Source organism: Lepidochelys kempii, chromosome 1, assembly GCF_965140265.1.
Source record: "Lepidochelys kempii isolate rLepKem1 chromosome 1, rLepKem1.hap2, whole genome shotgun sequence".
NCBI lineage: Eukaryota > Metazoa > Chordata > Testudines > Cheloniidae > Lepidochelys > Lepidochelys kempii.
The window spans coordinates 305,840,279-305,864,051 of NC_133256.1; the positions used below are offsets into that span (position 1 = coordinate 305,840,279).

Genomic DNA, 23,773 nt, shown 5'->3' on the forward strand with positions numbered 1-23,773 from the left:
ACAATGTGTATGATAATCAAGGTGGGCCATTTCCAGCACAAATCCAGGGTTTAACAAGAACGTCTGAGGAGGGCAGGGAGGCGTAGGAAAAAACAAGGGGAAATAGGTTACCTTGCATAATGACTTAGGCTTGAATAGAGACTGGGAGTAGCTAAGTTAATTGTATTCAATTTGCAAATGAATTCCAATTTAACAGTTTCTCACTGGAGTCTGGTTTTGAAGTTTTTTTGTTGTAATATTGCAACTTTCAGCTCTGTAATCGCGTGACCAGAGAGATTGAAGTGTTCTCCGACTGGTTTATGAATGTTATAATTCTTGACATCTGATTTGTGTCCATTTATTCTTTTACGTAGAGACTGTCCAGTTTGACCAATGTACATGGCAGAGGGGCATTGCTGGCACATGATGGCATAGATCACATTGGTGGATGTGCAGGTGAACGAGCCTCTGATAGCGTGGCTGATGTTATTAGGCCCTGTGATGGTGTCCCCTGAATAGATATGTGGGCACAGTTGGCAACGGGCTTTGTTGCAAGGATAGGTTCCTGGGTTAGTGGTTCTGTTGTGTGGCATGTGGTTGCTGGTGAGTATTCGCTTCAGGTTGGGGGGCTGTCTGTAGGCAAGGACTGGCCTGTCTCCCAAGATTTGTGAGAGTGTTGGGTCATCCTTCAGGATAGGTTGTAGATCCTTAATAATGCGTTGGAGGAGTTTTAGTTGGGGGCTGAAGGTGACGGCTAGTGGCGTTCTGTTATTTTCTTTGTTAGGCCTGTCCTGTAACCTACTACAGGACAGGCCTAACAAAGAAAATAACAGAACGCCACTAGCCGTCACCTTCAGCCCCCAACTAAAACTCCTCCAACGCATTATTAAGGATCTACAACCTATCCTGAAGGATGACCCAACACTCTCACAAATCTTGGGAGACAGGCCAGTCCTTGCCTACAGACAGCCCCCCAAACCTGAAGCGAATACTCACCAGCAACCACATGCCACACAACAGAACCACTAACCCAGGAACCTATCCTTGCAACAAAGCCCGTTGCCAACTGTGCCCACATATCTATTCAGGGGACACCATCACAGGGCCTAATCACATCAGCCACACTATCAGAGGCTCGTTCACCTGCACATCCACCAATGTGATATGTGCCAGCAATTCCCCTCTGCCATGTACATTGGTCAGACTGGACAGTCTCTACGTAAAAGAATAAATGGACACAAATCAGATGTCAAGAATTATAACATTCATAAACCAGTCGGAGAACACTTCAATCTCTCTGGTCACGCGATTACAGACCTGAAAGTTGCGATATTACAACAAAAAAACTTCAAAACCAGACTCCAGCGAGAGACGGTTGAATTGGAATTCATTTGCAAATTGGATACAATTAACTTAGGCTTGAATAGAGACTGGGAGTGGCTAAGTCATTATGCAAGGTAACCTATTTCCCCTTGTTTTTTCCTACACCCCCCCCCCCCAGACGTTCTTGTTAAACCCTGGATTTGTGCTGGAAATGGCCCACCTTGATTATCATACACATTGTAAGGAGAGTGATCACTTTAGATAAGCTATTACCAGCAGGAGAGTGGGGTGGGGGGAGAGAAAACCTTTTGTAGTGGTAAACACCCATTTTTTCATGCTTTGTGTGTATAAAAGATCTTCTATACTTTCCACAGTATGCATCCGATGAAGTGAGCTGTAGCTCATGAAAGCTTATGCTCAAATAAATTGGTTAGTCTCTAAGGTGCCACAAGTACGCCTTTTCTTTTTGCGAATACGGACTAACACAGCTGTTACTCTAAAACCTTTAAAAAGATAATGTACAATATTTCACTGTATTAGAGGCTATTGTTAAATTTTTAATTGTAAACTGTACCATTTTAAATATATATTTTAATAATCTAGATACCTAACCTGCAATCTGATCTGCATTGGCAGACCGTTAAACATGCATGGAGTTACACTGATGTCAATGCAGCTCCTCAAATACAGATCAAATTGCAGGATAATAATCTTGGTGTGATGGGATTTTCTTGGTGTGAGTTAAGAGAGAATGTGGATAAAAATTTTCCAGAGCATGTAATTGATTTTTATTGGGATTTAGGCACTTTTGAAACCTTTAGGGAATTAAAGCATAAAGACTTTCTAATGTTTAAAAAAAAAAAAAAGGTCAAACAAACCTAAACTATTTATTTAGAAAGTATTAACAGGTTTGCAAGTCTTTTCCATGTAAATATCAGAAACAATGCAATAATCATTACAATAGTGAGCTTTTGTTTAAAGATATATTATACAGGAATGTAGTTATCAGATATCTCTATTTAACATGGTTTTACCATATTACAGAGTATCATTACAACACCTATGACATGCTGTTCCTAATGACTATTAAATTGAGTGAAATCTCTGATGACACATATTTAACAGACCAGGCATGTCTACCAAATCTTAATATTTGAAAAAAATTACAGGTGTGGTGGGGGTGTTATGCAGCTGAATAAATGTACTTGAATAAAAAGGTATACAAATATCTAAGTATCTATTTGTTCTCTATTTTGCTGGGTACATAATTAGTGTTAATTTTTCATAACAACCACCTCTCATATTTTTTGAACCATTCCTCTATGGTTGGACTATTTTTGTTTTTTCCAAGGAGAGGCTATCAGTAGCCAAGCAGCTACTAGCAGATAAGAGATTAATTGTTCATTTCCTTCAGTGTGATCATTTCCGCAAGAATCTCCAGGAGGAATACCAAAGTATCATTTGGTAATAAATATCCAACAATATGTGATATTTGCTTACAGATTGCGTTCCTATACTCTCTAATGACTGGACATGTCCACAATATATACATAAAATCTCCTCTTTCACCATAATTTATCCAACTTTATCCCAATCTCTCTATATTTTTTATCTGACTAGTGTGAGATAACACTGAAACAGTAATTCAAAGGAAATGTCTTTCATTGTGCTTCAGACTGAGGATGCTGATCCTCTTTTGCAGATCAAACCCCATTCCTCTGGGGTAATTTGCCTACCCCAGTCCTTTTTCTAGTGTGTTATATATATACTTTTTTTTTCCTTTTTTTTTTTTTTTTAAAGGAAAGCTGTCTGCAAAGATATAAATTAGGGCTGTCAATGAATCGCAGTTAACTCACGCAATTAACTGAAAAAATAGATCGTGATTTAAAAAATTAATCGTGATTAATCAGTTTTAATTGCATTGTTAAACAATAGAATATCAACTGCAAATTTATTAAATTTTTGGATGTTTTTCTACATTTTCAAATATATTGACTTCAATTCCAACACAGAATACAAAGCATACACTACTCATTTTATATTATTTTTGTTTACAAATATTTGCACTGTAAAAATGATAAACAAAAGAAACCATATTTTTCAATTCACCTCATACAAGTACCACAGTGCAATCTCTTTATCATGAAAGTGCAACTTACAAATGAAGGGGTTTTTTGGTTACATAACTGCACTCAAAAACAAAACAATGTAAAACTTTAGAGCCTACAAATCCACTGAGTCCTACTTCTCATTCAGCCAATCGCTAAGACAAACAAGTTTGATTACATTTACAGGAGATAATGCTGCCCACTTCTTATTTACATTTTCATGAGAAAGTGAGAATAGGCATCCTCATGGGACTTTTGTAGCTGGCATTACAAGGTATTTGTATCTGGAAAAAGGCTAATGTAGTGCCAATCTTTAAAAAAGGGAAGAAGGAGGATCCTGGGAACTACAGGCCAGTCAGCCTCACCTCAGTCCCTGGAAAAATCATGGAGCAGGTCCTCAAAGAATCAATCCTGAAGCACTTGCATGAGAGGAAAGTGATCAGGAACAGTCAGCATGGATTCACCAAGGGAAGGTCATGCCTGACTAATCTAATTGCCTTTTATGATGAGATTACTGGTTCTGTGGATGAAGGGAAAGCAGTGGATGTATTGTTTCTTGACTTTAGCAAAGCTTTTGACACGGTCTCCCACAGTATTCTTGTCAGCAAGTTAAGGAAGTATGGGCTGGATGAATGCACTATAAGGTGGGTAGAAAGCTGGCTAGATTGTCGGGCTCAACGGGTAGTGATCAATGGCTCCATGTCTAGTTGGCAGCCGGTATCAAGTGGAGTGCCCCAAGGGTCGGTCCTGGGGCCGGTTTTGTTCAATATCTTCATAAATGATCTGGAGGATGGTGTGGATTGCACTCTCAGCAAATTTGCGGATGATACTAAACTGGGAGGAGTGGTAGATACGCTGGAGGGGAGGGATAGGATACAGAAGGACCTAGACAAATTGGAGGATTGGGCCAAAAGAAATCTGATGAGGTTCAATAAAGATAAGTGCAGGGTCCTGCACTTAGGATGGAAGAATCCAATGCACCGCTACAGACTAGGGACCGAATGGCTAGGCAGCAGTTCTGCAGAAAAGGACCTAGGGGTGACAGTGGACGAGAAGCTGGATATGAGTCAGCAGTGTGCCCTTGTTGCCAAGAAGGCCAATGGCATTTTGGGATGTATAAGTAGGGGCATAGCGAGCAGATCGAGGGACGTGATCGTTCCCCTCTATTCGACATTGGTGAGGCCTCATCTGGAGTACTGTGTCCAGTTTTGGGCCCCACACTACCAGAAGGATGTGGATAAATTGGAGAGAGTCCAGCGAAGGGCAACAAAAATGATTAGGGGTCTAGAACACATGACTTATGAGGAGAGGCTGAGGGAACTGGGATTGTTTAGCCTGAAGAAGAGAAGAATGAGGGGGGATTTGATAGCTGCTTTCAACTACCTGAAAGGGGGTTCCAAAGAGGATGGCTCTAGACTGTTCTCAATGGTAGCAGATGACAGAACGAGGAGTAATGGTCTCAAGTTGCAGTGGGGGAGGTTTAGATTGGATATTAGGAAAAACTTTTTCACTAAGAGGGTGGTGAAACACTGGAATGCGTTACCTAGGGAGGTGGTAGAATCTCCGTCCTTAGAGGTTTTTAAGGTCAGGCTTGACAAAGCCCTGGCTGGGATGATTTAACTGGGAATTGGTCCTGCTTCGAGCAGGGGGTTGGACTAGATGACCTTCAGGGGTCCCTTCCAACCCTGATATTCTATGATTCTATGATTTACATGCCAGGTATGCGAAACGTTCATAGGCCCCTCCATGCTTCTGTCACCATTCCAGAGGACATACTTCCATGCTGATGATGGTCATTAAAAAAATAATGCATTAATTAAATTTGTGACTAAACTCTTTGGGGGAGAATTGTATGTCTCCAGCTCTATTTTACCCGAATTCTGCCATATATTTCATGTTACAGTAGTTTCAGATGATGACTCAGCACATATTCATTTTAAGAACACTTTCGCTGCAGATTTGACAAAATGCAAAGAAGGTACCAATGTGAGATTTCTAAATATAGATACAGCACTCAACCCCAGGTTTAAGAATCTGAAGTGTCTTTCGATATCTGAGAGGGACGAGGTGTGGAGTATGCTTTCAGAAGTCTTAGAAGAGCAACACTCCGATGCGGAAACTATAGAACCCGAACCACTAAAAAAGAAAATCAACCTGCTGCTGGTGGCATCTGACTCAGATGATGAAAATGAACATGCATCAGTCTGCACTGCTTTTGATTGTTATCGAGCAGAACCTGTCATCAGCATGGACCCATGTCCTCTGGAATTGTGATTAAAGCATGAAGGCACATATGAATCTTTAGCCCATCTGGCATGTAAACATCTTGTGACACCAGCTACAACAGGGCCATGAGAACACCTGTTCTCACTTTCAGGTGACACTGTGAACAAGAAGCAGGCAGCATTATCTCCTGCAAATGTAAACAAACTTGTTTGTCTGAGCGATTGGCTGAACAAGAAATAGGAGTGGACTTTGTGACAGTTTGCCCCCCCTGCCCTCCCGCATGCCACCAGATGTGTTGGGATGCCACTGAGTCAGCCTATTCTGCCAGCCTGGGTCCCCTTTATCTGGTCTTGCTGGGCTAGGCTCACAAACCTCTTCCAGCCAAGCACACAGGCAGGGCCACACCCAGCTGCACAGAGAGACAGAGATCTGCTCTAGAAAGATTCAGCCTTAGGGACTTGCCCCAGCACTCTGGTGCCCACTCCCTTAATGGGGTACAAACCCAAAGGTTTTACGAAATTCGCCCTCTCCCTCAATGTGGAGGGAGATGCGCACAACTGCTTCCCCCCACCCCGTTAGAAATTACATAAACTGGGTTATATTATAAACACGAAATAAGTTTATTAACTACAATCGGTGAATTTTAAGTGGTAAAGCGATAGCAAACAGAACAAAGCAGATTACCAAGCAAATAAAACAAAGCACACAAACTAAGCTTGATGCACTAAAGAAACTGGTTACAAATAGTAATTCCTCACCCTAGATATTGTCTTAGGTAGATTCCTTCACAGGCCATGTATCTTTCCAGCCTGGGTCAAGCAGTTCTATACATACACACACACACACCCCTCCCTCATTCCAGTCCTTTTGTTTCCAGCCATTTTCAAGTATCTCTTTGGGCAGGGAGGCAGAGGAGAAATGAACTGAAGACCTTGATTGTTTTCCTCCCCCACCTTGTATAGGATTTCCATAAGGCAGGAATCCTTTGATTTCTCCACCTCCCAGTGGAAACGTTCAGCAGTCCAAGATGGAGTTTAGTATCAGGTGACCAGGTCACCTGACTCTGTAGTGTCACAGCGTCCATGAGTCAGTGGCAGTACGGAGCGTCCACAGGAAGGCCAAGCCTTTTCACAGTCCACTGTCCACGCTGACGGGCCATCAGCCCTGTCTGGCTTTTCCATTGCTATACCTGAAGTGTTAGCAGTGGGTGTCACCCAAAGTAGCATAGTTGATATACAGATACATAGTCAATATTCCTAACTTCATATACAGAAATGATACAGGCATACAAATTGGATAAACACATTCAGTAAATTATAACTTTTCCAATGATACCTTACAAGACCCATCTAGCATAAAGTACATCTCAGTTATATCATATTCATAACATAAGCATATTTTGATAAGAATATGGAGTGCAACGTCACAGCATTGTTGGCTCTGAAGTTTTACATTGTTTTATTTTTTAATGCAGGGTTTTTTTTGGTACATAATTCTACATTTGTAAGTTCAAGTTTTATTATAAAGAGATTGCACTCAGTACTTGTATTAGGTGAATTGAAAAATATTATTTGTTTTGGTTTACAGTGCAAATATTTGTAATAAAAAATATAAAGTGAGCACTTTACACTTTGTATTCTGCGTTATAATTGACCACAGGATGACTATGAGCTGCCAATGTGATATGGCCATGAAAAAAGCTAATGTGGTCTTGGGATGCATCAGGCGAGGAATTTCCAGTAGGGATAAGGAGGTTTTAGTACCATTATACAAGGCACTGGTGAGACATCATCTGGAATACTGTGTGCAGTTCTGGTCTCCCATGTTTAAGAAGGATGAATTCAAACTGGAACAGGTACTGAGAAGGGCTACTAGGATGATCCGAGGAATGGAAAACCTGTCTTATGAAAGGAGACTTAAGGCGTTTGGCTTGTTTAGCCTAACCAAAAGAAGGCTGAGGGGAGATATGATTGCTCTCTATAAATATATCAGAGGGATAAATACCGGAGAGGGAGAGGAATTATTTAAGCTCAGTACCAATGTGGACACAAGAACAAATGGATATAAACTGGCCATTGGGAAGTTTAGACTTGAAATTAGACGAAAATTTCTAACCATCAGAGGAGTGAAGTTCTGGAACAGCCTTCCAAGGGAAGCAGTGGGGGCAAAAGACCTATCTGGCTTCAAGATTAAACTCATTAAGTTTATGGAGAAGATGGTATGATGGGATAACATGATTTTGCCAATTAATTGATCTTTAACTATTCATGGTAAATAGGCCCAATGGCCTGTGATGGGATGTTAGATGGGATGGGATCTGAGTTACTACAGAGAATTTTTTCCTGGGTATCTGGCTGGTGAATCTTGCCCACATGCTCAGAGTTCAGCTGATCGCCATATTTGGGATCGGGAAGGAATTTTCCTCCAGGGCAGATTGGAAGAGGGCCTTGGGGTTTTTCGTCTTCCTCTGTAGCAAGGGGCACGGGTCACTTGCTGGAGGATTCTCTAAACCTTGAAGTCTTTAAACCATGATTTGAGGACTTCAATAGCTCAGACATAGGTGAGAGGTTTATTGCAGGAGTGGGTGGGTGAGATTTGGTGGCCTGCATTGTGCAGGAAGTCAGACTAGATGATCATAATGGTCCTTTCTGACCTTAAGATCTATGAATCTATTAATTTGAAAATGTAGAAAACATCCAAAAATATTTAAATAAATGGTATTTTATTATTGTTTAATCGTGCGCTTAACTTTTTTATCGCTTGACAGCCCTAATATAAATTAGTTATAATTTTTTGTTTTTTAATTGACCAGATTCCACTATCCTTGGCAAAATGTTCATTTTGAATGGGTTTTTCTTCCCAAAAAAAGAAATTGCATGCTCTCACCAGCACTCCAGATCTTTTTCATTTGCTAAAGTAGTGGTTTGACATTTAAATCTTGGAGCTCTTCTAGGCTGTTTGAGATCTAAATTTCCAGGTATCTTATATAACTTGTTGATCATGTGTATCAAAATGTTTTCTAAAGGAATGGCTTTTCAGAATTTGGCAAATTTTTAGCTAGCATTTCAGATTTGGCATAATTTACTTTAAATCCAGATGCTTTTGCAAAGTCATGGATTTCTTTAGAAATTAATTTTAGGGAACTATTTGGTTTAGATAAATAAAATAATATTACATCATCTGCATACAAAGCTATTTTCTGATGTGTTCCTGCAAGTTTAATTCTTAGGATAGATTTATTTATCCTTATTCTCTGTGCAAAAGGATCGATAGCCAGTACAAAAGTAAAGGAAAAAACAGAAATCCCTGTTTAGTCCTTCTGTTCATCTGAAATGAGATTTAACCCCATTTTGTTGACATTTTTTAACAAATGTATGATCAGGAGGCTTAAAATGTAGTAATAATTTAGTCTCTGATATCTACACAGCAGGGATTTGTAAACCTGTTAAAATGTCAATGAATCTTTTTACTTCATTTAAAAAAAAACTTAAGTATTATCTTCTCAATGCCCCGAGGAATTCCTAACTCTGAAATGGCAAGAAACCCTACAAAACACTGGGAACTGATGTCAGTACCGGCAGTAAATTCTACCTGGAGCAGCCAGATACCCCAGGGATCTTAGGAAGCCTGCAAGAGCCTCTGATAGGGGTAGATGATTAAAACTTTATGGACATATTTATTCTTTTCTAGGAAAATAGGAATTTCCATACTAGATCAGACCAGTGTTTCAGTTCCCTGTCTCGGACAGTGGCCAGTTCTTGCAGACAACCATGGAATTGCCATTCTTAAGGAAATTTTCTTCCTAATACTCATCAGCTACTGGTTGGCTTATGTCCTGAAACGTAACAATACAACCTTTTCAAATATTTATCTTTTCTAATCTATGTGTGTTCTCATTCACGTCTAATCTTTTTTAATCTTACTAAGCTCTTGGCCTCAATGATCTACTGTAGCAATGAGTTCTACAGGTTAATTATGTTAGTTGTTGAGGTTGAGAAGGAGAACTGACAGATGAAATCCAGATATAATGCTGAATGATTTAACTGCTCATTTCCTTGCTTTTTAGGTTTTGTATTGCACAATATGCAGTCTAGCAACTTAAATGCCAATTTAACAAAAAAAATTTTGTGGGGGAATCTCTGAAAAATTTTAAATAGATACATATCAATACTGTATGTTCGATCAACATGGAACTTTCAACTGTCTTTTGACAAGTTATCATGCCAAATTTGAAGACTAAACTCAATCTCTAAGGTGTGAAATAGAGGAATTCTTTTTCAAACTTGAAATTAAAATTTCAATACATCATTGGACTATGGAGTTGCTACCAAGGACTCCATTATCAAATCTGTAGTTCTGACTTTACAGTTTTGAAAGAGGTGTAAACACTTACCCAGAGTATCCACCAATAAGAGCATAGTCCTCAGATGTCCATCCATTTATATCTTTATGGGAAACGTCAGCACCATACTGAAGGAGAACTTTTATTAAACTAAGCTCTCCTCCAGAGGCAGCAATCATGAGAGGTGTTCTAAAACAACCACAAGATGACATTTAACATATCAATTTATATGATCTTTCATCTTCATTTTTTTAATCCCTAATTGTTCTCAAAACATAACTAATCTCTTTCTTCCTAGCGCAAGTTAAACAAAATCCAAACAAGACACCCAAAAAATTCAGACTCAAGTGTAAACAGAAGAGAAAATAAACTACTGCACTCAGTCTTCTTACAAGTTAGTGTAACACTAACAATACAGAAGGTATGTTTGAATTAGGGAATTTTTCGAAAAATTCTCACCTGTACTAACACTAATTCAACTCACTAGTAGGCCTCCCACCAGTCTGGTATTACCAGTGGGAATTCTTTCCTAAAAGTCTCTTTATAGAAAAAGAATGGCTGCAGAAGTCAGTAGAAGAGGACTTATTAGATGATGAACCCAAGATAAGAACGGTAGTTCAGTTTCCAGAAGTCACTATGAAAGGAGTTTGCATACTTAGCTGTTTAATTAACAACATTTATAGCGCTCTCCCATACCCGTAATCAAGCAGATTGTAAGAATATTAAGGGGACGTGTTATAGCCAAAGCATTTTTGAATGTGCAGTGAAACAGATATAGGAACTGAAATTTCACCAAGGAAAAATCTTTCTTCACTCATACTCAATATGGCTTCCAAGTAGACTACTTTCTGACAAGGAACCAAGACGCGCTTCTTTTTAATCACATAGACATACACTTCTTACATGGCATGTATTCTGCAAACTGCAGACTCTTTCTGTATTTATTACTGCACAGGCACAAATAAAAAGGCAGCCAACCCACAGAAATATAATTTCTCAGAGAGGATTTACTCTCTTTTGCACTTGAAGTGAGATATAGTCAATCACAAGTCTGATGTTAGGGAGACCTGCCAGCAGCAAAATATACATGATTTTGCACTAGCAAATTAAATCCATATTGGGAAGATGATCACCTGTGAGCTGTACGTGCTAGGATCTTTCCTTCTACTAAGTCTTCATTAGGATACCACGACATGTATCAAGGGCACACAACAGCAAGCTGTTAAAGAACGGAAGTTGCTGCAAGAATGAAGTCCTGCTCTCCTAGGCCTTACTATGCAGTAAAATAACTCCTAACCATCCAGAATTGGGGTTTCTTCCACTTGCTTGAAAAAGGAAGCATCTAAGATAAGTGTCAATTAATCCCCTGATCAGAATTTGGTATAATCTGAATTCCTTATTCATGCAATCACCTTCTGCTAAAAATAAACCTTGCTGGGCTAATTCATACAAAATTGGAGGATTAAACATTTTAAAATGTATTTGTAATGGTTATTCACGACCATGGTTATTCTCAAAAGTAGACATCTAGCAAGAATAGTCCAGATTTTGCTTAGATGGCATAGGTTTTCTTACAACACAGCACTTCCCTCATGCAGATTGCAGGCTTTAACGTACCTTTTTACACACATCTTTCTTTGATCTGTACTTTGTGAAGATCAGCTACACCAGAGGACCTGCCTCTGTATTACTTTTGTAGCATCCACCATTTGGGGCTACTGCTTATTTCGTAGATTAGTCAATAATAGTTTGACCTATACTTTACCTTTTAGACTTGTCTCTAGCATGTACATCAGCTCCTTTTCTAAGAAGAAACTCTACCATCTCTTGGTGATTTTCAGTTATAGCAATAGTAAGCGGTGTATACCCCTCCTATGGAATAAAGATAAATTATTTTTCCCGTAGATATATTATGCACATGCACACACTCCTACTTTCTATTTAAAATAAAAATTAGATTTAATATGATTAATAACTAAAAAGAGACAATGTGGGTGAGGTAAAATCTTTTCTTTGTGAAAGAAACAAGCTTTTGAGCTACAAAGAGCTCTTTGGTTGGTGAAACAGACAACCTTCAGAAGAGATCTGTGTAGCTCAAAAGCCTGTCTCTTTCACCAACAGAAGTTGAGCCAATAGAAGATATTATCTCCCCACCTTGTCTCTAATATCCTGGGACCAACACAGCTAAAACACCACTACTACTAACTGAAGGATTTTTTTAAAAAATAGAATGTTGCAATCATAAAATCTGCTAACACAACACTGTACACTGAAATAAAACAATATTTATCCATACAACACACATAGCACAGGCCAGAGTGGCACAAGATTCCCATACTGATCCACTGAAGTTCCTCATCCTTGATAGGAGGGTAAAGCTAGTAGGCAGGTTCACTTTCCAAGCTGATCTAATTCATATATGTGGTGAGACTGCCAACAAAATAATAGTGGCAGGTTTTATGATATGTATACTTTCCACTTAAAGCTTGACAGAGACCAAAAATTAAAATTTCACATACACCACTGCACAGTAGTAACGTAACACATTTGATAGCTAAAATCTTATTCACAGTAGTGAAAAAAGTCTATTTTAAAATGTTGAATTCTGAGGAACTTTACACAACACAGAAGCTACAAATCCTAAATTTCTATACTACTTTAGAATGTACTGACATCAGAATAGCAAGACACTAATCTTTACATAACTTGATTCTTGAGACAAGCATCCCTGTCCCAGCTCCAATCACCTATCGCTAACTTTGACCAAGTACGATATGATAGAATAATTGGTTTGCAAGTTGCTGCATATAACCTCATGCTCAGACATTTTATTTTATTTTTTATGCCAAATTCAGTTTACAGTATCTTGCTGAAGCTTGTATTTTCCTCAATGACGCCACAGACAGAGAAACTGAGGAAAGATTCAGTTCTTATTTTGCAATTTCAAGATTTAATAGGTGCCCTCTTTTATTCAGAAGAGTAGTCAGCTTGTTTCCTTATTTACACTGCTATTACAGAGCTATAACTCCATCAATTTCAATGGATTTACTCCAGATTTACAACAGTTTAAATTAGAGCAGACAGTTAGTCCAATGAACTCTAAACATGAACCATCTGAAAGATGTATATATTCATCTTGTTTCTTTTCACTGGATATTAATAAAAACTCTAAAAATATTAAAAACACCTTTATTATATTATGATAGTACCCAAATGCCCCAACACTGGATGTTTTACAAACACAATGGTAGACATAGTCCATGCTTCTGAAAATTACAACCTAGGATAAAACAAGATACAGCCAGTAATAAACAATGGGGGCGGGGGGAGAATAACTATTACTGTATAGCAGTATAAAAATGAACAAGGCCCCAGTTTGATAGTTCCATATAATTTAACTTTTTTGTTTTTGGATTTTATTTAAAAGCAAATGATCATTTAAATTTTTTTCTACCAAATCATAACACCTGGCGCTCACTTAACATTTCCCACTTCTATCCCCATAAAAGTGACCTGGACTTGCTTATTATGTTTATACTATTTGTTGGTCTAGCTAGAACATGGAAAAATGATCTGCAACTGCCTCTATACCAAACATACTTGTTTCCTTTCATGAAAAGGAACTAACAAACTATCCCCACAACTCCTTTAGACAATGTACATAAAGCCCTATTTCCTCTGGAATGCCTTCGGCACTGAGGCTTAAGAGCTCTCCCATCCCCTCTACTACTGTTCAGGGCTAGGGATGGGTCCTGGCAGCTATAACATACCAGCAGAGGAAAAGGTTCTTTGATTAATATGCAGCACATACTTTGATAACTCTGCAATTCAGAATGGCAAAAAGGGCTACTGACGACAGTCCATAAATTACACCCTCTCCACTATTCCTCCCCTCTCCACTGTAACATCACCCTCACCAGACAGTCAGTCTCCCAACCTCATAAAGCAGATTACAGTCTGGAACTGCTGATATCATCAAAGTTCCTGAGGTTGTAAAGACAGCACCTTTTAGCTGCTAAAAGGGAAGGGGGCCTGCTGGGGCCATGTGCCCCCAAGGATATGGCTCTGTGGAAGGACCACAAAAGCAGAAGTCTCAGTTGTTAGGCCACGTGTATACTGCAAACTTTCAGCAGCACAGCTACATCAGTTAGCGCTGTGATCCCAGACTGAAGTAACTTTGCAGGCAAAAGCTTCAAATGTAGACACAGTTATACCAGCAGAACTGTGCTTTTGCCAGTACAGCTTATTTTGCTCGAGGACGGAAAAGAAGCACAACTTTGCTGGTATAATGTGTGTCCACACTAGCAGCCCTTTGCCAATATAGTGTACCAGCAAAGCTTTCCTAGCATGGTGTTACTTCTTTACCCTGTTCCCTGGTGCTGGGGGGCAGGAGAGCTGGGAAGTCATGCATGCTAGATAGAGAGAGACACTCTGTCCCTCTTGCTTGCTTTGCAGCCCTCTTGGTGTGGAGGCAGGGCTTTGAGGTGTTTCTAAAGAGGCAGGTATGGGGCAGTCTCTGTTCCTTCAGGCAGAGCAGAATGTAGCAGCCTGTCTGCTCAGTGAATTGTTCCCATTGTTCTTAGTGAATTCCCCCAAGGAATATAGAACAGGTATAAAAATTTTAAGGCTCCTTTACATTGCCAGAGTGGTATAAAGGAGCGTTATTGTAAAGGACAGTATGGCCTTATAAATGCTTATGGTGCTTTTGTGATTAGAACTAGTATAAATTTTTGGACTGAAAAACTGATGAACTGTTTGCTACTGACCTTTTTGGTGGTGGTCAGCAGCAGTATAAATTGTGAGTTTGAGTCCCCAGCCCTCACTTTCTCTTCAGTTGCCTATGATTTAACACTGAGCATATGGCTGCATATATTTGTTGACTAATAACATGAAGGGTGATTAGCTACATTACTAATACACAGAGGGGGGTTGGTGACTTCCTCCAGTGCTCCCCACTCCCATTCTCCATCCATTGTATTGTAGTTTAAATAAATTGCCAAAATAATTGATGAAAAATATGCAGAATTTTAAAACATTGTGCACAGAATTTTTAATTATTTGGTGCAGAATTCCTCCAGGAGCAAAAGGCATACTACTAGATGGAGATGGTAAAATTGTTAATAATGAGGCAGAAAGTGTTCAATAAATATTTCTGTTCTATATTTGAAAAGAAGCAGGATGATGTATTTGTATCACATGAGGCTGATAAATTGCTTTCCAGTCCATCAGCAGGCACTAACAACTTGCACCCAAGAGTCCTGAAAGAGTTGACTCAGGAGATCTATGTCCCAGGGAAATTCCAGAAGACTGGAAGAGTACTAATGCTGTGCCAATATTCAGACAGTGCAAGCAGTATGACCTGGGTAACTATAAGCCAGTAAGCCTGACATCAATCCCAGGACATCGATACCAAAAAAAAAAAAAAAAAAAAAATGGAAATGCTTATATGGGATTCAGTTGCTAAGGAATTAAAGAACAGGAATATAATTAATTCCAATCAACATGCTTTATGGAAAATAAGTCTTGTCAAATTTAATTCTATGATGACATTATAAATGTGATTGATCAAGACAAAGGGTTTGCAGCCACAGTTCAGTCTCCTTTGGCTGAAGATGCACATCCACAGTTCGTCTTTTAGAGTCATAGTTTAGGAATACTCCTGGATTCCTCGCTGATGCTAAGCTCTCACATAGCAGCAGCTTTGAGTAATGCTTTCTGAGCTCTCCACATGGCTAGGAGACTCCATCCCATCCTAGCAGACAATGTTTTGGCCTCAGTTATCCATACCTTTGTCACTCCTCAGCTGGACTATAGCAACATGATATACTGGGGCATGAAGACTTCAGCATTTTGAAAATTCCATCTAGTACAGAATGCTGGGTGCACCTCCTCGGCAACAAAGGCTATCATGAAGACATCACAGCTCTCTTCCACTCTTTACGCTCGCTTCCCATAGAATTTCAAATCAAGTTTAAGGTGTCAACCTTATTTTCAGGGAGCTCAGTGGCCTAGACCCAGGATATCTAAAACATTTCCATCATTCCAAAACAAAGACATTGGTCAATAACTCTGATCCTCAAGCACAATGGAACTCTCTACAATAAGGGTAGAGCTTGTCTGTGTAGTAGACAGAACTCTCGGTGGGGCTAGTCCCACACTGTCGAATGAATTCCCCCAGGAACTAAGAACCATCACAAACCTCACCACTTTCTGCTCAAATTGCAAGGCTCATTTCTTTGATCTTGCCTTCTCTAACAAACACATAGCAACAGGTATGTTTAATAAAAAACAAAACTTAAAAAACTGCCAAAACAAGACACTCTGCTGCTATCCCTGGGGAGGATGAGAGACCAAACAGCATATGACAGACGTGTAGTCACATTTCTTAATGCACTACTAGAAGATGTTGGTGATGAGTGCAGTATAAGGACCTCTATGGAAGAGAATATAATATACTTCGACTTATTTCCACACAACATTCTGATTAAAGAATTAGAGCTATAACATACCAATTAAGCATACATTAAATGGATTAAGAAATGGTTAATTGACAGATCTCAAACCGTAGTTGTCAGTGGAGAGTCATCAATGAATATGGGTGTTTTTAGTGGGGTTCTGCAAGGATGCAGACTACGCCCAATGCTACTCAACATTTTCACCAACAGTAAGTAAATATAAAGACATTGTTGATAAAATTTGTGGATGACAAAGATTGGCAGAGAGGTAAATAGTGATGAGGACAAAGCAGTCCTACAAAGCAATCTGGATTCAAACAAAATACATTTTAATACATCTAAAAACAAAGAATTCAGACAACTTACCGAATGGGGGACTGAATCCCGGAAAGCAATGATTCTGAAAAGGATTTAGTGGTCACAGAATCAGAGAAATGTACAGCCTGAAGGGATCTTAAGAGATCATCTAGTCCAGTCCCCGGCGCAGGACCAAGTATATCTAAACCATCCCTGACATGCTTTTCTAAGGGCACATCTACAGTACAAAATTATTTCAAAATTATTCTATTTGAATTTTTGGAAGCGATTTTATACATTCAGTCTTGCGTATCCCCACTAAAGCGCGTGAATTCAGCGCAGTGAGTCCACAGTAACGAGGCTAGCATTGAATGTCGAAGCGGTGCACTGTGGGTAGCTATCCCACAGTTCCTGCAGTGCCTGCCGCCCATTGGAATTCTGTGTTAAGCTCCCAGTGCATGATGGGGAAAAAAACATTCTCACGGGTGTTTCTGGGTGTGTGTCATCAGTCGCTCCTCTCCCCATGAAAGTCATGGCAGACAATTGTTTCGTGCCTTTTTGGCATGCAGACGCCATACTGCTTTCAGCAGACGGTGCAGTAGGGTCTGCATGCTCCTGGTACTATGAATCCACCTCGCATTTCCTCTCGTCTTTCTATGTAACCTCTATAAGTATCTACTCTTTCTCTTCCTCATTGACCGCTTCCGCTGCCAACTCTGCTAGGCCATTGTGAACTGAGCAGCACAGCTTCTGCCCCCAACTCTGCTCTCCCACTCTTGCTGTGTTACCGAGCTTCTCCATGTTCCTGCCTCCGTGCTCACCTCACGGAGCTCCCGCCTCCGTGAAAGCTACAGGAGACAACCATTTCCCACCTTTTTTCAGCTATCATGAACCAAACAGCACCTCTTCCGCTGCCACTCTGCTCTCCTACATTTCACGCCCTTTTTCCAGGATTACCCATGCAGGTGCCATAGTGTGGCAAGCATGGAGCCCGCTCAGATCTCCGCTGTAGTTTTGACCATTTTAAATACCTCGCGCATTATCCAGCAGTATGTGCAGTACCTGCAAAACCAGGCGAGGAAGTAATGACAGCACTATTACTATACTGATGAGGACATGGACGCAGACGTTCCTAGAAGCTTGGCATGTGGTGACTGGGAGATCATGGTGGCATTGGGCCAGGTTCATGCCGTGGAATGCTGATTTTGGGCCCGGGAAAACAAGCACAGACTGGTGGGACTGCATAGTGTTGCAGGTATGGGATGATTCACAGTGGCTGCGAAACTTTCATATGCGTAGGGTCACTTCCATGGAACTTTGTGACTTGCTGTCCCCTGCCCTGAAGCGCAAAGACACCAAAATGACAGCAGCCCTCACAGCTGAGAAGCAAGTGGCCATAGCCCTGTGGAAGCTTGCAACACCCGACAGCAACCTGTCATTCAGGAATCAGTTTAGAGTGGGCAAATCTACTGTGGGAGCTGCTGTGCTGCAAGTAGCCAACGCAATCATTGACCAGCTGCTATCAAGGGTAGTGACTTTGGGAAATGTGCAGACCATTGTGGATGGCTTTAATGCAATGGGGTTCCCTAACTGCGGCGGTGCAATAGACGGAACACATATCCCTATCTTGGCCCCGGAACAGCAGGGCGGCCAGTATGTAAACTGCAAAGGGTACTTTTTAATGGTGCTGCAAGCACTGGTGGATCACAAGGAACATTTCACCGACATCAACGTGGGATGGCTGGGAAAGGTGCCGGACGCTCACATCTTCAGAAACTCTGATCTGTTTGAACAGCTGCAGGAAGGGACTTACTTCCCAGACCAGAAAATTACTTTTGGGGATGTTGAAATGCCTATAGTTATCCTCGGAGACCCAGCGTACCCCTTAATGCCATGGCTCATGAAGCCGTACACAGGTACCCTGGACAGTAGTAGGAGCAGTTCAACTATAGGCTGAGCAAGTGTAGAATGGCGGTAGAATGTGCTTTTGGATGTTTGAAAGCACACTGGTTCAGTTTACTGATTCAGTTAGATCTCAGCACAACCAATATTCCAACTGTAATTGCTGCTTGTTGTGTTCTCCACAATATCTGTAAGAGTAAGGGGGAAGACGTTTATGGCAGGGTGGGAGGTTGAGGCAACTCGCCTGGCGGCCAGTTTCACACAGCCAGACAACAGGGCCATTAGAAGAGCGCAGCAGGGAGTGCTGTGCATCAGAGAAGCTTTGAAAGCCGGTTTCATGACTGGCCAGGGTACGGTGTGACAGTTGCGTTTGTTTCTCTTGAAGTTACCCGCCCCCTATATATATATAAAGGAAATAAAGTCACAATTGTTTAAAAACACACTGAGAGAAATCAGAAGGTAGCGGGGGGGTGGGGGGGGAATTGGGTTAGGAGCGTGGAGGAGGAGGGAAGGACAAGTCCAGAAACCAAATCAAAATTTCGGAAATGCCAGCTTCGTGGTGGGGTAGTGGTGGCGTCACTCCCCGTAATTGCATGCAACTCACGGTAGAAGCGGCATGTATGGGGCTGTGACCCAGAGCGCCCATTCGCCTTCCTGGTTTTTTGGTACGCTTGCCTGAGCTCCTTGATTTTTGTACGACACTGCTCTGTGTCCCTGGAGTAGCCTCTTTCTGTCATGGCCCTGGAGACTTTGGCATACGTATTTGCATTTTTTTTTTTGGAATGCAGTTCTGCCATAACAGATTCGTCTCCCCAACATGCGATGAGATCCAGTACCTCCCGTTCAGACCATGCTAGAGCTCGTCTGCGAATCTGGGACTGCGTGGTCTCTTGTGATAGTGGACTCTGCATGGTCGCCTTTGATGGTGGACTGTGCTGATGGTCACCTCTGCTGATGGTGACCAAACAGAAAATGAAATTAAAAAGTTTTCGGGGCTTTTCTGCCTACCTGGCTAGTGCATCAGAGTTGAGAGTGTTGTCGAGAGCGGTCGCAACGGAGCATTCTGGGATAGCTCCTGAAGGCCAATAACGTTGAATTGCGTCCACAGTACCTGTAACCTGGAACTGCGATCTCGATTTTAGCGCTACTCCACTTGCCGAGGTGGAGTACATAAATCAGATTAAAGAGCCCTTTAAATAGAAAAAAACGGTTTGGTCGTGTGGACGGAATCAGTTTTATTTCGAATTAACTCAGCTAATTCCAAAATAACCGCCTACAGCAGATCAGGCCTAACTCACTCTTACAAACTTCCAATGACAGGGATTCCACACCCTCCCTTGATAACATATTCTAGTGCTTAGCTATCCTTATATTTAGAAAGTTTTCCTTAATATCTTACCTGAATCTCCCCTGCCATAGATTAAACACATTATATCTTGTCCTACCATAAGTGGACATGGAGAACAATTGATCACCATATTCTTTATTACAGTCCTTAACATATTTGAAGACTTTTCAGGTCCCTCCCCAGTCTTCTTTTCTCAAGGTCTAAACAAACCTAGTGTTTTTAAACCTTATCTCAGAGATTAGGTTTTTTAAACCTTTTATCATTTTTGTACTTCTCCTCTGGACTCTCTTCAATTTCTACACATCTTTTTTAAAAAGTGTGGTGCCCAGAACTGGCCACACAACTCCAGTGCTGAGTAGAGGCCTCACCAGTGCCCAGTAGAGCTGAACAATTACCTCCCATATCTGACCTACAACACGCCTGTTAATGAACCCCAAAATTACGTTTGCCTTTTTCGCCATTGCATGATACTATTGGCTCATATTCAATTTGTGATCTGCTCTAACCTGCACATCCTTTTCTGTAGTACTGTCACCTACCCAGTTATTCCCCATTTGATCTTTCCTTCCTGTGATGAAGTGGGAAGTTTCCCTTGTTATGTTGTATGTGAGCCTATGTGAGTCTTACTGTTTTGCATGAATGCTGTGTGCACCTCAGTTTCCCTGTATATTGCACCAATGTCTAGGTGGTGCATAGCTGCCCCTTTGTAACCTGTGACCCAGGAGGGGGATGCGACCAGGTGACTCTTGGCCCGGGGAGTGAGACAAAGGCTGGAGGAGGAGCAATGGGAAGGGTAGGAACCAGGCAACTGGAAGTGAATCAGTCTCGGCTGGTGTGGGGCGCAGGGGGAGGTCCAGACCCCTGGCTCTGGACTCCCTTTCCCTCAAGATGGACTTGGCTGAAAGTCACTTATTTCTGTGCTAAAAAGTTCTGGCCTACACTGTGTTCCTGTCGACTAATAAACCTTCTGTTTTACCGGCTGGCTGAGAGTCACATCTGACTGCAGAGTTGGGGTGCAGGGCCCTCTGGCTTCCCCAGGAACTCCACTCGGATGGACTCACTGTGGGAAGCGCACGGTGTGGAAGGGGATGCTGAATGCTCCGAGGTCAGACCCAGGAAGGTCGAAGCTGTGTACACTTCTTGCCCTGGAGACAGTATGCTCAGAGAGAGGAGGCATGCTCCTCACAGTCCTGACTGGCTTCATATGGAGTAGTTCCAGAGCATTGACCTAGTGACTCCATGACACTTCCTAAATGTAGTACTTTTGATTTGTCTTCACTGAATTTCATCTTGTTGATTTCAGACCAATTTTCCAGTTTGTCAAGGTCATCTTGAATTCTAACTCTGTCACCAAAAGTTTGCAATCCCTCCCAGGGTGGTGTCATCCACAAATGTTATAAATGTATTCTACACTTCATTATCCAAGTCATTATTGATGTAGACAAACAACCGAACATGAGCTCCCAATGCAATTCTGTGGAAAAATGGGCTAATGTCATCCTCGTACGTACAAATGGAAGTACTGAGTAAGGAGTAGGGAGGTGATTTTTACGGCAGTTTATGGCATTGGGGAGACTGATACTAGAATATTGCATTCAGTTGTGTCCCCATTTTAAAAAGAATGGGGAAATACTGGACAGGGCACGGAAGAGAGCCTCAAAAACGATTCAAGGGCTGGAGAAAATGCCTTACAGTGAGAGTCAAAGAGCTACATCTGTTTAGCTTATCAAAAACCAAGACTGAGACATGAATTAATTATGATATGTAAGGACCTTCATGTGTACAAAAAACTGGGTACTAAAGACAAAGGCAGAATAAGAAATAATGGCTAGAAGCTAAAGCTAGACAAATTCAAATTAGAAATTAGGCACAAATTTTTAAAAGAGAGGATGATCAACCATTGGAACAAACTATCAACAGAAGTAATGAATTCTCCATCTCTTGATATCTGCAAATCAAGAGTGGATGTCATTCTAGAACATATATTTTAGTCAAACACAAATTGGTACAGTGCTGAATACAAAAGCAACTGAATAAAATTTTATGGAGATATACAAGAGATCAGATTAGATGATCTAATGGTCCCCTCTGACCTAAAAATGTCTCTATCAAACCCTGTTACTAAACCTTCTGCACACATATCTTTTTTCAGAGTTTCCCACTCCATGTGGATGTTTGGTGTAGTAGTTGGCTGTGTCAGGATTACAGACCATAAGACCTTCCTTATGGAGAGCAGAGAGCACCAAATTATGCAGAAATTCATGCAGAAACTTCCCATCTGTGTAAATCAGTGTCTTATCACACAAATCCTTAGGAATGCTTAAGTACAGGTGCCACCACTGATCAGCACTAACAGCAGCAACAATTGTTCAATTAAAATATTGTATTACAATATATAGCAAATTATTTACTTATTTCACAATTTCAGAATTAAAGCGAACAAGTGCAATTGATTACATTAATTGAGTATGTCATTTCATTAATGGTGAAACATGCATCTTACTAATTACATTTGCAGGTAAATCTGATCACAAGAAAGATTTAAAAATTTAACCCTTGCCTACTTTCTTCAGAGATTTCTGAGTATGATAGCAAGTAAGCTGAAAGAAAACACGATGCATTTTGGAGGATATATCTCAAAGTAGTGATCTACATCTTTTCAAATACCAATCGCTGATTATTTAGACAAAAATGAAATGCCCCTAGTCCAGAAGAAAAACCTTCATCTGCCCTCTCTGTAGAACTATACAAGGTAACTTGCATATAGCATTAATATTTAAAATAATGTTTCAAATATTCGCAAAAAGAAAAGGAGTACTTGTGGCACCTTAGAGACTAACCAATTTATTTGAGCATGAACTGTAGCTCACGAAAGCTTATGCTCAAATAAATTGGGTAGTCTCTAAGGTGCCACAAGTACTCCTTTTCTTTTTGCGAATACAGACTAACATGGCTGTTACTCTGAAAAGTTTCAAATATTGATTAATTCAACAGAAGTCATCAACATTATTTGTGTAAACAGTAAAGTTCATTAAAGAAAGGTGTTATCACAGATTGTTGCGATAACATACAACACCAAGAATAATTTTGTATGTTCCCACAAACTTGCTCAACCTCAGGGAATTTTAGAATTAAAAGGGAAGGGGTGGAGATATTCGAGCCACAGGTAGAATTCTCCAAATTCTAGTGAAGTGTACCAAGTCACATAGCTGCTGCCTGAGTCTTACAGCAACACTAAAGATACTAGCTGGTTCAACTAATTGTAGTATTCAGCAATAAAGTATTATTCCTTGAAGTAGTTTGTGAGCATTCTAGTGGTGTTCACTGTTTTCTATATTTTAGAAACCACTCAAGACAGTAGTATGCATTAATCTAGGCATATAGTTAATAAACACAATTATTTGGGAGCCAACTGTGCCCATGCAGGGTTTTCATATTAGTTTTGTTGTGTAAAGATCAAAAAAACCCTCTAAAATTAAAAAAAAAAATTAAATAAATTTAGCCATTTTTCCTATTTTTAATTTATCTCACAATAAACCTAAGTTCCTACCAGCATTTTCACTTGTAACTATCATATAATTTCTGTGAAAACATTACAGTTGGATTTGCAACAAATTGATTGAATATTGCTTTTTGTTGTTTTTCCACACGCATATTACATGTTAACTAAGAAAGAAAACACAAAATAAAAATTGGGATAATATACTTGTCAGACCAGAAATAAAGGTTCACCTCTAAAAGTGACATATCCTTATCTCTTCCTAACAAAGTAACAATCTCTGGAACATGTCAT

The 23,773-nt window shown here is 40.4% G+C and overlaps 1 protein-coding gene across 18 annotated transcripts in view; it reads right to left on the reverse strand.

Annotated features, from left to right (window-relative positions):
• The window catches only part of ANKRD26 (ankyrin repeat domain containing 26), a 197,220-nt gene that overhangs the window by 165,703 nt on the left and 7,744 nt on the right, over positions 1-23,773 (reverse strand). For 17 of the 18 annotated variants that reach the window (XR_012156802.1, XR_012156803.1, XR_012156804.1 and 14 more), the window contains exons 4-5: positions 11,744-11,850; positions 10,030-10,167 (exon numbers count right to left, since the gene is read on the reverse strand). Coding sequence is in view for 15 of the 18 variants with exons in the window: in XM_073328178.1 (XP_073184279.1) it covers positions 10,030-10,167; positions 11,744-11,850 (245 nt within the window). In the remaining 3 variants the exon portion in view is untranslated. Of the gene's footprint in view, positions 1-10,029; positions 10,168-11,743; positions 11,851-23,773 lie in introns of those variants that run through there. The other variant, XM_073328177.1, reaches the window with a different exon arrangement.